This window comes from Oryzias melastigma, linkage group LG21 (assembly GCF_002922805.2).
Source record: "Oryzias melastigma strain HK-1 linkage group LG21, ASM292280v2, whole genome shotgun sequence".
NCBI lineage: Eukaryota > Metazoa > Chordata > Actinopteri > Beloniformes > Adrianichthyidae > Oryzias > Oryzias melastigma.
The window spans coordinates 8,373,363-8,386,781 of record NC_050532.1 but is presented as its reverse complement, the minus strand read 5'-3'; the positions used below and the strand labels follow the sequence as shown (position 1 = coordinate 8,386,781).

The 13,419-nt window shown below is 38.3% G+C and overlaps 2 protein-coding genes across 2 annotated transcripts; both read left to right on the top strand.

Annotated features, from left to right (window-relative positions):
* The first annotated feature begins 639 nt into the window (after positions 1-639).
* otc (ornithine carbamoyltransferase) lies at positions 640-5,621 on the top strand. The gene is made up of 10 exons (XM_024286206.2): positions 640-1,347; positions 1,440-1,578; positions 1,688-1,769; positions 2,082-2,169; positions 2,664-2,817; positions 2,890-3,012; positions 4,113-4,166; positions 4,615-4,764; positions 4,857-4,994; positions 5,091-5,621. Exons 1-10 carry the CDS (start codon positions 1,262-1,264, stop codon positions 5,148-5,150), a joined length of 1,074 nt encoding a protein of 357 aa, XP_024141974.1. The 5' UTR covers positions 640-1,261; the 3' UTR covers positions 5,151-5,621.
* A 653-nt stretch (positions 5,622-6,274) lies between these two features.
* On the top strand, positions 6,275-13,294 carry gpr161a (G protein-coupled receptor 161a). The gene is made up of 6 exons (XM_024286205.2): positions 6,275-6,808; positions 8,600-8,987; positions 9,294-10,009; positions 10,105-10,212; positions 11,013-11,135; positions 12,308-13,294. Exons 2-6 carry the CDS (start codon positions 8,644-8,646, stop codon positions 12,580-12,582), a joined length of 1,566 nt encoding a protein of 521 aa, XP_024141973.1. The 5' UTR covers positions 6,275-6,808; positions 8,600-8,643; the 3' UTR covers positions 12,583-13,294.
* The last annotated feature ends 125 nt before the right edge of the window (positions 13,295-13,419 follow it).

Genomic DNA, 13,419 nt, shown 5'->3' with positions numbered 1-13,419 from the left:
AATGCCCGCGTGCAGCCCAGATCAGGCAGATCAGACAGGGACAGGTGACCGAGCCGGGGGCTAAGCTAAAGCCACAATCAAGGCTAACACTTAACATTAACCACAATGTGTACGATTTAAAAAGTGTTATTTTGTATTTTATGTGTCTATATCAGTAAATTAAGCTAAATTTGTTGAAATATTTTCATTTAAATTTTTGTGTTTAATATTTCTTATGAATAGTTTTGTTTTAACGCATTACTTAAATCAGAAATGTAGCTACTTTTTATTTTTATTAATATAAAGACTTTTTTTAATTGAAACATCCTCAAACAAACAGATAGCAATCATAAATCCAGCACCAATTGTTCCTGTCATGTTCTTATTTGGCATTTTTTAGCATATATATTTAGCATTTTATCATTTTTTGTATTTTTATCAAAAACTTAATCACTTAAATAAATAAATATAAGGCTTTCGTTTTGTTCTTAAATCAAAGTACAATTTGTAGTGTTTCCCATATAATTTTATTGTAATTTTTAAAATCAACAATGTAGTCTTTTAAAAAAAAAACTGTAAACTGTAAAATCGTAATTAAAATGAATAATGAATTTATCCTTGTGATATTAATAAAGTTCAATAAAAAAAATGTTTTTTGCTTGTAAACTGGCCCTAATACTCAGTCGTAGATGAGTTTTTTCTGTTCTGTTTTTATTTTTTTATTTTATTTATTTATTTATTTTTTTGTCTAACACAAGGCAAGAATGTGCAAAGGTAATTTACATTCTTGGGGGAAAAGAATATAATTTGAAAAAAAAAAGCATCTTAAATAGTTTTACTTTATGGATTATTTTTTAATCAATAATTTGATAACTTAAATTAAAAAAGCAATTGGCATGTCACATCACCTCAATTACCCTGCAGAAAAATACTGACAAAAGCAGCATATATTATATAAATATCACTTAAATCAAAAGAAAAAAACTGTTACAATGATAATTACATATACTGTCAATCAGAGTGATCTGTTTATTATTATCAAATAATGTATTAATAACTTTGTTTGAAATTATGATTGTTATATTGATTGCATGTTTCCTTTGGAATGCTACATTAAACTGATTAAAATCTATCACCAAGTCCCGCCCCCTGCAGTAGTGACATCACAGAGACCATGCTGTCTGCTGTTTGGGCTTGGCACCTCTCTGCCCATGTGTCCAGAGCAGTCAGTGGATGGCATGTGCGCGCTTCTCTTCGACAAAAACAGGATTTCAACTGAATCATGTTTTCACGAAAGCTTTGGTCGGTTTGTAGTCCTGCCAGGAAATGCTTGAAATCTTTCTCTTTTCAGTGGACACGAGGAATTAGGTGAGAAACTCCACATGACTTTATTTATTCCTTTGTTTTTCATATTTTTTTTAGAAAGTTTGCATTTTTTGTTTAATCCCCCCTTTCCTCAGCTCTGGGTCGACTTGTCTTGGATCGGTGAGTCTAAAAGGTCGCAGCTGTCTCACACTGAAAGATTTTAACTCAGAAGAAATCAAGAGGTTACTGTGGGTTTCAGGAGACCTGAAGCATCTAATAAAGCAGAAAAAGCAGGTATTTACCTTCAGGTAAACAAAGGAATTCTAGTTCATGTTTTGTAAACTCTAATTTTGTCGCCTATGGTTTGGTCATTTAAAGAAGCTAACTCTCTTTTCTATTTCAGTATCTGCCTCTGCTACAAGGGAAGTCCATCGCGATGATATTTGAGAAGAGGAGCACCAGAACAAGAATGTCCACAGAGACAGGTGTTGCGTGCATATGAGCATGTTAGTCACTTAAAGACTTTAAATGAGTGCATTAGAAAATACAGTTTTCTATTAGCGATGAGTGTCTTTGCATGCTTTATCATGAGTTTACACTGCTCGAGCCCACTATTGTTGGCAGGAACAAAAGATGTGCTGAGGGCCGACTTTCAGTGGATCTGCAACCCTTTGACATTTAAAAACGCACACAGCTTCTTCCGCTGCATCTCCCATTTATTCTACAGAGCACTTTTCCATTTAAATATATTTTTGACAGCCTGATTAAACCCGGTTATATACTTGTCACACTTGCAGGGATGGCTCTGTTGGGTGGACATCCTTGTTTCCTCACCTCACAAGACATCCACCTGGGTGTGAATGAGAGCTGCACTGATACAGCAAGGTGATGCACCTCCTTAGCACAATCAATTAACAGTCCTTTAAAGATCCACTCCATTGAAAATTGTGTTTTTACTATGTTCATGTGGTATTTAATTGATGATTGAGGACTTATATTAAGAAAATTAAGATTAAAAATGCATTTCTGACTATTTCTTTCAAATCGTCGTGAATCAGGAGCAGATCTAAAAAGTTCAGTTTGAAAATGAGCATATTTGTGACGTAAAGGTCTCAGTTTGTCTAAGCTAACACCTATAGCTTAAACCTGTACAGCTGGATAGCTCCAATATTGCTCGCCATTTTTCTTGCACGGCTAATGTTATGTTGGGGGGCTGAGGGACTGTAAGCTAGTGGGAGAATGTGATGGGAAGTGGGGATGGGGTTGCTCCACCTCAACATATTCATAATTAAAAGAGCACTGGGAACACTTAAAATAACTCTAAAGATGATTAGAGTGGGTTTTTAATTCAATAGTGAGTGGGTTTTTGTGATCCACAGGGTTCTCTCTGGTCTTTGCGATCTGGTTTTGGCTCGAGTGTACAGCCACTCCACGCTGGAGGAGCTCCACAGGGAGGCCTCCATTCCCATCATCAACGGTCTGTCTGATCTCTATCACCCCATCCAGATTCTGGCAGACTTTCTCACTTTGCAGGTACTGTTTTTATCCCTCTATATCTACTGTGTTCTTCATCCACTACAACTTCCTAAATTCTAAATCTTGTAGGAGCATTACGGATCCTTAAGTGGACTCACAGTGAGCTGGATTGGAGATGGGAACAACGTCCTCCACTCTTTTATGATGGCTGCAGCCAAACTGGGCGTTCATCTGAGAGTCGCCACACCAAAGGTTAGTGTCTGGTTATACGCTCTCATGGTGTAGGCTCTGGTCTGAATCCCCATTTTCCCTTACCCCTAAATATAGTGAGGGACCATGCAATGCACTGGATTTTAATGAGTTTTTTTTTTAAATGCCTTCACTAACAATTTTCAAGGGGAATATAATTATAGACAAGCCCAAACAACAGACACAAAAGGGAGAGAGAGAAAATAATAATAATAAAAATAAAATCCATAATAAAGTAATGACAAAGATAAAAAAACCCACTATTAAATTAAACAGAAGGTAGATTTTCTAAAAGTCAAATACTTTCAGATTCATTGTAAAGTTTCACAGCAATTTTGGTTTTCACATATTTAACGCATAAGGAAAAAAGTTGTATTTACCTTAAAAGACACTAAATTTTTTTGCAGATTTTAAAAACTTGCTTTTATGTGTAAACATATCCACCAAGTATTATTGTTTTGTTAATTATCATACAGTGCATTTTATTTTTAATAATCAAACAAAACAAAACCTTTTCTTTTTTAATGTTGTGAATCAATGGAGCAACTCCTCCCAAAAAGTTAAGGTAAACACACCTTCATAAAATAAATGTTCTGTTGTTTCAGGATGTGTGTTACAAAACGTACAGTTACAACAATCAAATCCAAAACACCTTGAAAGAAAACTTTTTTTGACAATTTTATTGGATTTTAATGCAATTCAGACACATAATCACTACTTTAAAAAAAGAAAATTCACAAATATGATGTCACCAATTTGTCAAATTAAAACCTAATAAATATTGACATTTTATGAAGACTATTTATGAATCAACTTTCTTCTGATGATAAAAACTTGGATGATCTATAGATTACATTTTTTTTTCAAATGACAAATAATTTAAACGCAATGCATTGTGGTCAATATTTGCCAATCTAGTGAGTATCAATACACTTTTTTTTTTTCTGAGACTTCCAGGAAATTTCAAAAGCACTGGGTTTTGGAATTGTAGATTCAGACACCCAGACAAAATGACAAACGCCCTTCATAAGTAGTGAGTAGAGAGGAAGTGTGTACACAACTCTAATGTTTGTTTTGGAGTAACAGTGTGTCGTCGTCCACAGGGGTATGAGCCGGATCGGAGTGTAGTGGAAGAGGCTAAAAATCTCTCCAAACAGGTGAGGAGTTCACGAATGCTCATGGATTTAGACCTGGTCAATTAAAAGTATCTATGTGAGTTACCCAGGCAAGTTAAATACAATTTGACTTACAGTAGATGTTGTGCTTGATCAAACTGCAATTTGAACTTAAGCTTGTTTTTGTGAAGGTAAGACAGATTTTCTGACAAGATCAGACTGAGATTTAGATGTTAACAGTGAAACACAGCGATCAAACTCCTTTTTTTGCCTCAATTTGAAATATATATATATATATATTATTAGGACGCACACATGTATAGTGTGCTGGAAGGTCATTAACTCCTATAGATTCCTAGTTTAAATTTAGTTTTAGGATGTAAAACTACATGTTTTTACATATCACTTTCTCTGCATATGTATAATTTACCAAATTAGATTTGAATCTTGAAGACTTTGTGTTCCCACTTTGTGTTTTGTTCTGTCTCAGCATGGGACACAGCTCATTCTGACCTCTGACCCGATGGAGGCCGCCCACGGCAGCAATGTGCTGGTCACTGACACGTGGATCAGCATGGGGCAGGAAGAGGAGAAGAAGAAGAGGCTCAAAGACTTTGAGGGATACCAGATCACCATGAAGGTGACGGAAAAGAATTAGGACTAGGAGAAAAGTGGTGGCATGGAAGCATTTTACAGCTGATGTGAACTAAGACGGTTTGCTTCTGTCTTCAGACCGGAAGTGTGGCCGAACCAGACTGGACCTTCCTTCACTGCCTCCCCCGGAAGACAGAAGAGGTGGATGATCAGGTTTTCTACTCGACTCGTTCTCTGGTCTTTAACGAAGCCGAGAACAGGAAGTGGACCATCATGGTGGGTCACAGGCCAGACTATTGACAACCTGCTCGGTTTGATCCAAGTCTATTGCTGATAAATCGGACTAATTATCCCACCTGACCTTTGTTTCAGGGTCTGATGGTTTCCCTGCTGACTGACTACTCCCCACAGATCCCTGCCTTGAAATTCTAACCATTTCTTCCTAATAGAGTGAGAGGGATATCGAGCTACTGACAAGTGCAAACCATTTGATTTCCTCTCAGCATCCCAGCACGACTTCATTACTCTGAAGTTGTTTTGTTTACACTTCTGAGTGTCTATAGTTTATAATATCAGGTGCCTTCCTCTCATATTTGAGGAATGGGAGAGGCCAAATATGAAAATGTCTTAAATGTGTGAAACTTTTCTCTGCTAAGCTTAACAAATTCATGTATTTATTTGCACCTTTGGTTATTTGAATGAAGTAAATGACAACAAGCTGATCCATCTAACCGTGTGCTGATTATTTTTTGGGGGGACTTTTAGTCAATTATTATTATAAACCAAACATCAGAACAAAACACCTGAAAGAAAACCATCGTTCCCCCATTCCACGATAGTTCCTTCATTCTTCCTGAATCTGGGAAGACAAAATAAATGGGAAGCAATGTGAAAAAAAAAAAACGTTTACAAGAAATCACTTTAATTTTATGATCACTAAATTGTTTATGAAAATAATAGATTGGGGTGCTTTGCACCATTGACTCTAGTTGCTAATTAAAAATTATGCCTCAAAGGGATTTCTCCACAGTTAAAATTATGTTTATAAAAAGTTAAAACAGGGACCAAGACTATTGATTGCAAGTACAAATCATTGTATAGATGTGATTTAAAAAAATAAAATGCAGAAAGATGTTTGTTTTATGATTAAAAGTATCTTTATTTTTTTGCTATTCCTCTGTATAATGTGACTATTTTATTTAATATTTTTGTTTCATTGTTGATTTAGGACATAAAATAAAGTACAATTGTTACTAAATAAATTACCTGTTTTGGTGAGGCATGGTTAAGCTTAAAAAAATCAACAATGCTGAGAATGCATTGGTAAAACTAACTTTATACCAGAGCAACAAAAAAATGTACTAAAATATTCTTTATCAATAATATTTTAAACAATTCCTGCAAAGACTAAAAATGGCCATTCATTTCCTAAAGTGTTAATTGGTGAAACAGCACCATCTAGTGTACCATGTTGGTAGTGATTCTCTTTTCTCATTGGACGTCGGGCGATGACGTGTAGGTGCGGAAAGGTATGATCTTCGTGTGTGGTCCTGCGAAAAAACCAAGAGGCGCCGCGTCTCATTTCATTCATAAAACAAATACAGATGCTAACGTGTATTTAGCATGCTAACTAAGGCCATATTATAGATTCCAATCTGCCAAAATAAATACAATTTACTCATTTTTAGGAACTTTCATGCCAATTAAAGCATTTTTTTATTACAAGAGGTTTTAATTTGAATGTTAATTAGGTAAATAAGAAGCATAAAGTCACCAGCAGCTTTATTGGCGACATAAATGCCGTTTTTCCTCATCAGACCACCCACACATTCCGACGGGAGGCTGCTCGAAAGCAGAGCCACAGAGACGAGGCGGGGGGAGGTGGAGGACGCCATTGCTGCCGCAGCTGGCCGTTTAAGATTTGTCAAAGGGGGATAAACCAAAGGTTTTCATGCCCGCTGGGCGCTAACATTTTCCTCCCCGTCTGGAGTTCTCTTCCTCCGGTTAGAGTGCAGAGAAAACCCGTTAAAATGGACGTGTTATCCCGGCAGGAGCAGGGGAAGCGGAGCCGCGGCGTTCAGCTAAAGCAGGTAAAAGGAACCGAGTTTCAGGGGACAATGGAGGAAAGTTTTAGCCAAATTTGGCTAACTTACTAACCGCACTTTTAGCTCGCGTTTAGCCGCTCCGCAATCGAGCTGGACGAAGACGGAGTGTTTTTGCTTTTGTGTATAACAAATTCTTCAATTTCCACTACAAAACTCCAAAAAACTTTCATTTCCTTTAGTCTTCCGACTCAAGTGATTCCTCACAGATGTGTGTACCGGTTTGCAAAGATGCTAATCTATTAAACTTTACTTTTTTGAAACAAAAAGTTCAAAATGTTACTGAAACTAAAGCCAGATGTCCAGAAAAGTCCATTTCATAAACGGTGAAGCAACAATTACAATTTAAACCATAGAAAACCAAAAGAAAAGCAAAAGTACTTAAGTAAATATTTACTTAACGGAGCGTTTTTGCTAGCTTATTTTAATTCATTACCTATTGGACTAAGTTCATTCTGCTGAGTAGTTTTTTTTTCATGTGTTCTTATCCGTAATGTACAAGAAAACAAGCATATATAGAATTAACTGGCTAAATATATATTTTATATATATATTTTATTTTTAAAGTTCTCGTTGATTGTTTACAGCTAATGGCAAAGACTAATAGTTAAATTTTTTTTCATTTAACTTTATTGTCACATCATGTGGATACAACAGTTTGTATCCAATGTTGTTTTTTTTTAAAAAAAAAGCCTAAAACTACGACGAAACATATAAATTGATTTTTTAAAAACTTTATTGTCACACCATGTGAATACAAGACAACAAAATACCGTTAGCAGTCAATGATTTAACCATGTATATAGAAAGTTAAGACCACAGGCTTTAAACTGATAAGAAATAGATTTAAATTTAACTTTATTGTCACAAGATATGGATACAAGGAAACAAAATACTGTTAGAATTCAGCCTAAAATGGATTTCCTTAATATATATAAATAAGTGTTTTTTAACAGTAAAAATAATACTTTACACGTGTAATGAACGTGCATAAATTATATATACACAATATGTATTTATTAAAGTACAATAGTATACAGAGGTAGGTTAATTTGAAGAAGCTGGTGCAATCGAGGAGGTATTCTATACCAGTTTAATAATGCTACTTAAAGATATATTAAATTTCATATAAGCATTGACATTATTATTGAATCTGGTCAGTTATGGCTATATCTTACTTATAATAATATTCCATAAAAGTGTTTCAGTTATTCTTGTTTTTTTGTGTGTTTTCATGCTTGGGCTGCACGATGTTAGAAAAACATGCAATGTGCGATATTAGTGATCAATATTGCAATTGGCGATATGACTTGCGATACGTGACCATGTAGCAAAACAACAAGTACATAATTTCCATTTCACTGCATCTGTTTTATTTAAATCAATTCAACAGAACTTAAATTTCTCAATTTTTCCAAATGACCCACATCTACATCAGAGCCTAGTATGTAACATACAAGGTTCATCCAATTGGTCAAATGCAAAAAGGGCTCTATTTAATTTGTAACCATTATCACAACTTAAGCCGTCTTTTTCAATACGTGCTCACGTTTAGTTTACATCTGCAGCAAACATTTTTAAATGGCAGCTGACTTTTTTCTTAAAGTTTTGGCTAAAAACAACATAATCGCAATAAAAAAGAAAAGCTGGAATGCTTTTGAAATAGATCAAAAGATGATCGGTGGGACTTTAAAAAAAATTAACCTGAGAGTTTGAAAAAACTGTAAAAATGCCACATTGCAAAGTCCCTCCTTTGTAAGCCTGGGTTCTCCTCTGCAGACTCCTACCGTAGCATCAGCTGTGCGGTGGCCAGGACTCTCACCATGAACGCCAGCAGGAACTGCACGCCGTCGGGGCGCGATGAGGGTCTGGCCGCCCTGGAGTCGGTCTCCATCGTGTGCGTCACGCTCCTGGCAGGCCTGGGGAACCTGCTGATCGTGGCGACGCTTTACCGCCGGCCGTACCTCCTCACGCCCAGCAACAAGTTCGTCTTCAGCCTGACCTCGTCCAACCTGCTGCTGTCCCTGCTGGTGCTGCCGTTTGTGGCCGTCAGCTCGGCGAAGGGGGAATGGGTATTCGGCGTGGTGTGGTGCAACTTCACCGCTCTGCTCTTCCTGCTCATCAGCTCGGCCAGCATGCTGACTCTGGGAGCTATTGCTGTGGACAGGTTTGTTTATTTTCACTCAAAAATAAACCTAAATTTAGTTTTTGTTACGTAAATTATAATCTATTGATGTATTTAGGTTTTTTTGTGCATATTTTAGTGTCTATTTTTTCCATCTTTGTCCTCTGAATCACAGAGCTTCCTCTGTTTTCTCTGTTCTCACGCTCCTCTCAACACCTTTGGGGATTCCTGATGGCACTGCTGCTGTCAAATCTTTTGTTTCCCTCCAGTTTGGAGCTTTTAGCAGAATGCCTGACTCTGTTGCAGCTTTTAGCATCTTCTTAATCATCTTTTCTTTTATTCCGACAGATACTACGCCGTACTCTATCCCATGATCTACCCCATGAAGATCACAGGGAACCGCGCTGTGGTGGTCATAGCCTACGTGTGGTTGCACTCCCTGGTGGGCTGCCTGCCTCCGCTGTTCGGCTGGTCCTCCTTCGAGTTCGACTGCTACAAGTGGAGCTGCGTGGTGGCGTGGCACAGGGAGCCCAGCTACACGGCCTTCTGGGTCGTTTGGTGCATCTTTCCCCCGCTCTTCATCATGCTGGTCTGCTATGGCGTCATCTTCCGCGTCGCCCGCATGAAGGCGCGCAAAGTACATTGTGGGACGGTAGTGGTTGCTCAGGACGACGGAGCCCACAGGAACGGACGCAAGAACTCCAGCACCTCGACTTCCTCTAACGGAAGCCGGCGGAGCCTCGTGTACGCGGGGAGCCAGTGCAAGGCTTTCGTCACCATACTGGTGGTGGTGGGGACCTTCCTGATGACCTGGGGGCCTTACGTCGGGGCGGTGTGCACGGAGGCTCTGTGGGGGCAGGGCAGCGTGTCCCCGGGGGTGGAGACCCTGGTAGCGTGGCTGTCTTTCTGCAGCGCCGTGTGCCACCCGCTCATCTACGGCCTGTGGAATAAAACGGTGAGGAAGGAGCTGCTGGGCATGTGCTTCGGAGATCGCTACTACAGGGAGTCCTTCGCAACACGCCAGCGAACGTCCCGCCTCTTCAGCATCTCCAACAGAATCACAGGTGAGGAGATCATATTGGGTAAGCTCCACTGATGTTCTGATGACCTGCATTAGCTGTTTTAAAGAAATGGTTGAAGAAATGGAATTGTTTTTCAGATTTGGGCATGTCCCCACACCTGACGGCCATGTTGGCTGGGGGAGGACACCTGCTGGCCCCAGGGAGCAGCACAGGAGACACCGGCTTCAGTTTCACTCAGGACTCGGGTACGAGCTGCAGACAGGAAGACACAAGCTTTTATTTTGAAATGTCGATACTTGGAAAGTGAAGCATTATGAGAGCAGGAAATGCAAAACGACACTAAAACAAAAAAAGCTGCATCATATAAACAATTCAGTCAACTGTATTGTAATAAAACTAAAGCCGGGAATCGATTAAAAAAAATAAATAATCGCAATTAGCTTTTTTTTGTTACAGTATTTGCTGACCACTTATTTTCTGCGAATAATCCCAATATAAAATACCACAAAACTACATTTAGAGCATTTATTTTTAATTAAGGCTGTCAATCAATTTAAAAAAAAATCAGATTAATCACACTTTTGTGTTGTGATTAATCACAATGTTTTACTTGGTAGATTTTATGAGATTATGCAGCTTTTGAACAAAAACACGCCGGGGAAACCTAAATCAGCGAGGCAAAGTGAAGGATTGCTGCTTCTCCAGGTGCAATCATTTGCTTTAATGAATATTAATGCGTTAATTCTGTCTGATTAATTGCATGCGTTAACACATTAATGTTCACACCCCTAATAAAACAAATTTTTGAAGTTAACAATATTCTGAATTATATTGTAGCATATGGTGACTTATGAAAGAGCTACAGAGTCTTCAGGTCATCTTTGTCTCTTTCCTACAGCTCAGCTGTTTGATCTTGGCTTCTAAATACATTCTTGATTTAAAAAATTGAAAAAATTAGGAGCTTGAGTTATGAAAAACTTTAAAATCTCAACGACATCATGAGTGTTTATCCATAAGATGAACCATGTGTTTGTTTCCCACAAAGGCACCGACGTGATGATGCTGGAAAACTCCACTGAAGGCTCCTCCCACGCGCTGCATTACGGAATCCCCTGTGGGAAGAGGCGGAGCTCTGTCACCTTTGAAGACCAGATGGAACATTCCAAAGGTATCCCAAAGCCCGTTAAGCTCCAATGCTCCAAATCAGAAGAGCTCTCGGGTCAGGTTATAGTGTTATAGTAGTCTACGGGGATCAACAATGAGATTTTTGAAAAAGAGGGTGACATTTGGGGTTTTTGACATCAAAATCTTCCTTTAGACTTGGTTAAAAGCCACTACTTTGTTGTTAAAGTCCCACTTCGATCATCTTTTGATCTATTTTAAGTGTTTTACTAATGAATATGCAGTTTTTAGGCAAAATTTAAAAAAAAAAACTGAGATCTGCGCGGGACCATTGTCGCAGAGCAAGGCCGCCCCATTTCCCATCACCCATCTGTTCACACGCTCTCCCACTAGCTTACAGTCCCTCACACCCCCAAGCTAATATTAGCAGTGCAACAAAAATAGCAAGCAATATTTGAGCTAAGTTAGCCCCTTATTTTAATATAGAAGCATTATTTGTTAGGCTGGATATCAACAGAATCGATTCGATTTACCAGAACCTGGTTTAAGTCGATTCTGGTTTTGTTTTTTCGATCCTTTTAATTCAACTCAATATTGAGTTTTTATGCTTTACACATTTAGACACATTTGTTTAGAAATACATTAATGATCTGCTTTTTTTGTTTTTAAGACTTTCATATTAGTCTGATACAGTTCACATACTGTAAAAATTAATACGTGAAATTAAAAGGAGATTATTAATAGTATACAGTGTTGAATGGATTCTCAACCCGAGAAGCTCCGATTGTTCTGTCTCTCCTGGAGGGCGTTTCAGTTTGGCCACTAGGTGGCGATTGCGCTACAGCAGTACAACTTATTCCAGAAGAAGAAGAAAATATGAGAAAAAAACTGCTTTAAACCACAAATGATTACTTTAGTAAAACGTTTCCTTAAGAGTTTATGCCTGTGAGTATATAAAGATATTCATTTAGTCAGAAATGTATGTTTAGAGTGTTAGCATTAGCCATCCTATGGGAAATCGTTATACGTTAGCATACGTTAGCATCAAGCTAGCAGACTTTAGCATTATGCGTTTGATCGATCTCTACTTTTATGGATTGATTATTGATCTATTAAGCTTAGATTGACTCATATCGATTTTGTCAACCCAGCCCTAATTTTTTGTCTATCTTGTTAAAAATCAGCTGTAATGTTTTGTTTTTTCTGCTTCTTCCTCAGCTGAGAACTCCTCATCCTCCGTCCAGGTCCAAGCGGAGCTCCACGAATCCCTGGACACATTTGCCTCCTGCTTGGCGAAGGCGATTGAGAGTGATGCTAAACTCGCCCTGTTTGGAGAGAGCCTGCAGGGGGCGCTGTTCACAGCACGCTCAGCACAGAGACCCAGGTACCTGGACGGTCAGAGACTGAGGCTGGAGAGCATCGATGAAGGGATCGTCAAAGATGACAGGGAGGAGGAAGAAGAGCGGCAGGAGGAAGAGGAGAAGCTTGTCTGAGGGGAGCAGGTTCAGCCGGACCGTTTCAAGACATTTACACACGAAATCTCACACGTGACCTCTGAAGCTTTGTGCTGCTGGTAAGGACGCTTGGATTCATCCATGTGGGTACTCCTTGCTTAAAAGAGTTCAACAGGATCCTGAAAAACGCTTTTCACACAGGAGTTACTGTGATGGTTTCATTTTTCTCTAAAATTTACATGAATCTAACAGGAATACACATATAATCTAGTCCAGTTCAGGGCATATTACCAGTAAAATAAAACTTTTTAAGGTGGAATTAAACACAAATCGTGCACCTAAATGGATTCTTCATTTCTGATTACAAAGATGCACTTATTAAAGAGGCTCAGATGAACATGCATGGATAAATGAAAAGGTTTCTATCTGACCTTTTTAGGAAAAATCTTAGTAAATGAATGAAGAGGAAGTTTCTTTTATGGATTAGCTGCACAAGCAGGAAAACTCTGCATCAAACTCTTGTGTGAACATTCTCATAACAGGATCCACTTAGACATAATCTCTGTGTTGTGGGAACAGCATTCATCATCTTCAGTCTGAGATAGAAACGCCAGTGATGAGATTATAAGAGATCCTACTTTTTCTCTAGATAGGGCTCTGCAACCTTCAACACTTGAAGAGCCGTTGGGTCAATTTCCTACCGACTACAACCCAGCAGGAGCCACAAAGTCTGACTTCACCCCTCAGAAAAATAACACACTGATTTGTATTTATGTTACTATTATGATAAATAAACTATTGTTTGTTTACATAAGATTTTTTTTCTGAATATTAAATAGTTTATAACTTTTGACTTCATTTCAAAATAAAAGACTG

Coding starts and splice junctions, on each gene's coding strand:
- gpr161a (XM_024286205.2), top strand. CDS start 8,644: ATGAACGCCAGCAGGAACTGCACGCCGTCGGGGCGCGATGAGGGTCTG. Junction 10,213..11,012: donor CAGTTTCACTCAGGACTCGG/GTACGAGCTGCA, acceptor TTTCCCACAAAG/GCACCGACGTGATGATGCTG. Junction 11,136..12,307: donor CCAGATGGAACATTCCAAAG/GTATCCCAAAGC, acceptor CTTCTTCCTCAG/CTGAGAACTCCTCATCCTCC.
- otc (XM_024286206.2), top strand. CDS start 1,262: ATGTTTTCACGAAAGCTTTGGTCGGTTTGTAGTCCTGCCAGGAAATGC. Junction 2,170..2,663: donor AGCTGCACTGATACAGCAAG/GTGATGCACCTC, acceptor TGTGATCCACAG/GGTTCTCTCTGGTCTTTGCG. Junction 3,013..4,112: donor TGAGAGTCGCCACACCAAAG/GTTAGTGTCTGG, acceptor CGTCGTCCACAG/GGGTATGAGCCGGATCGGAG.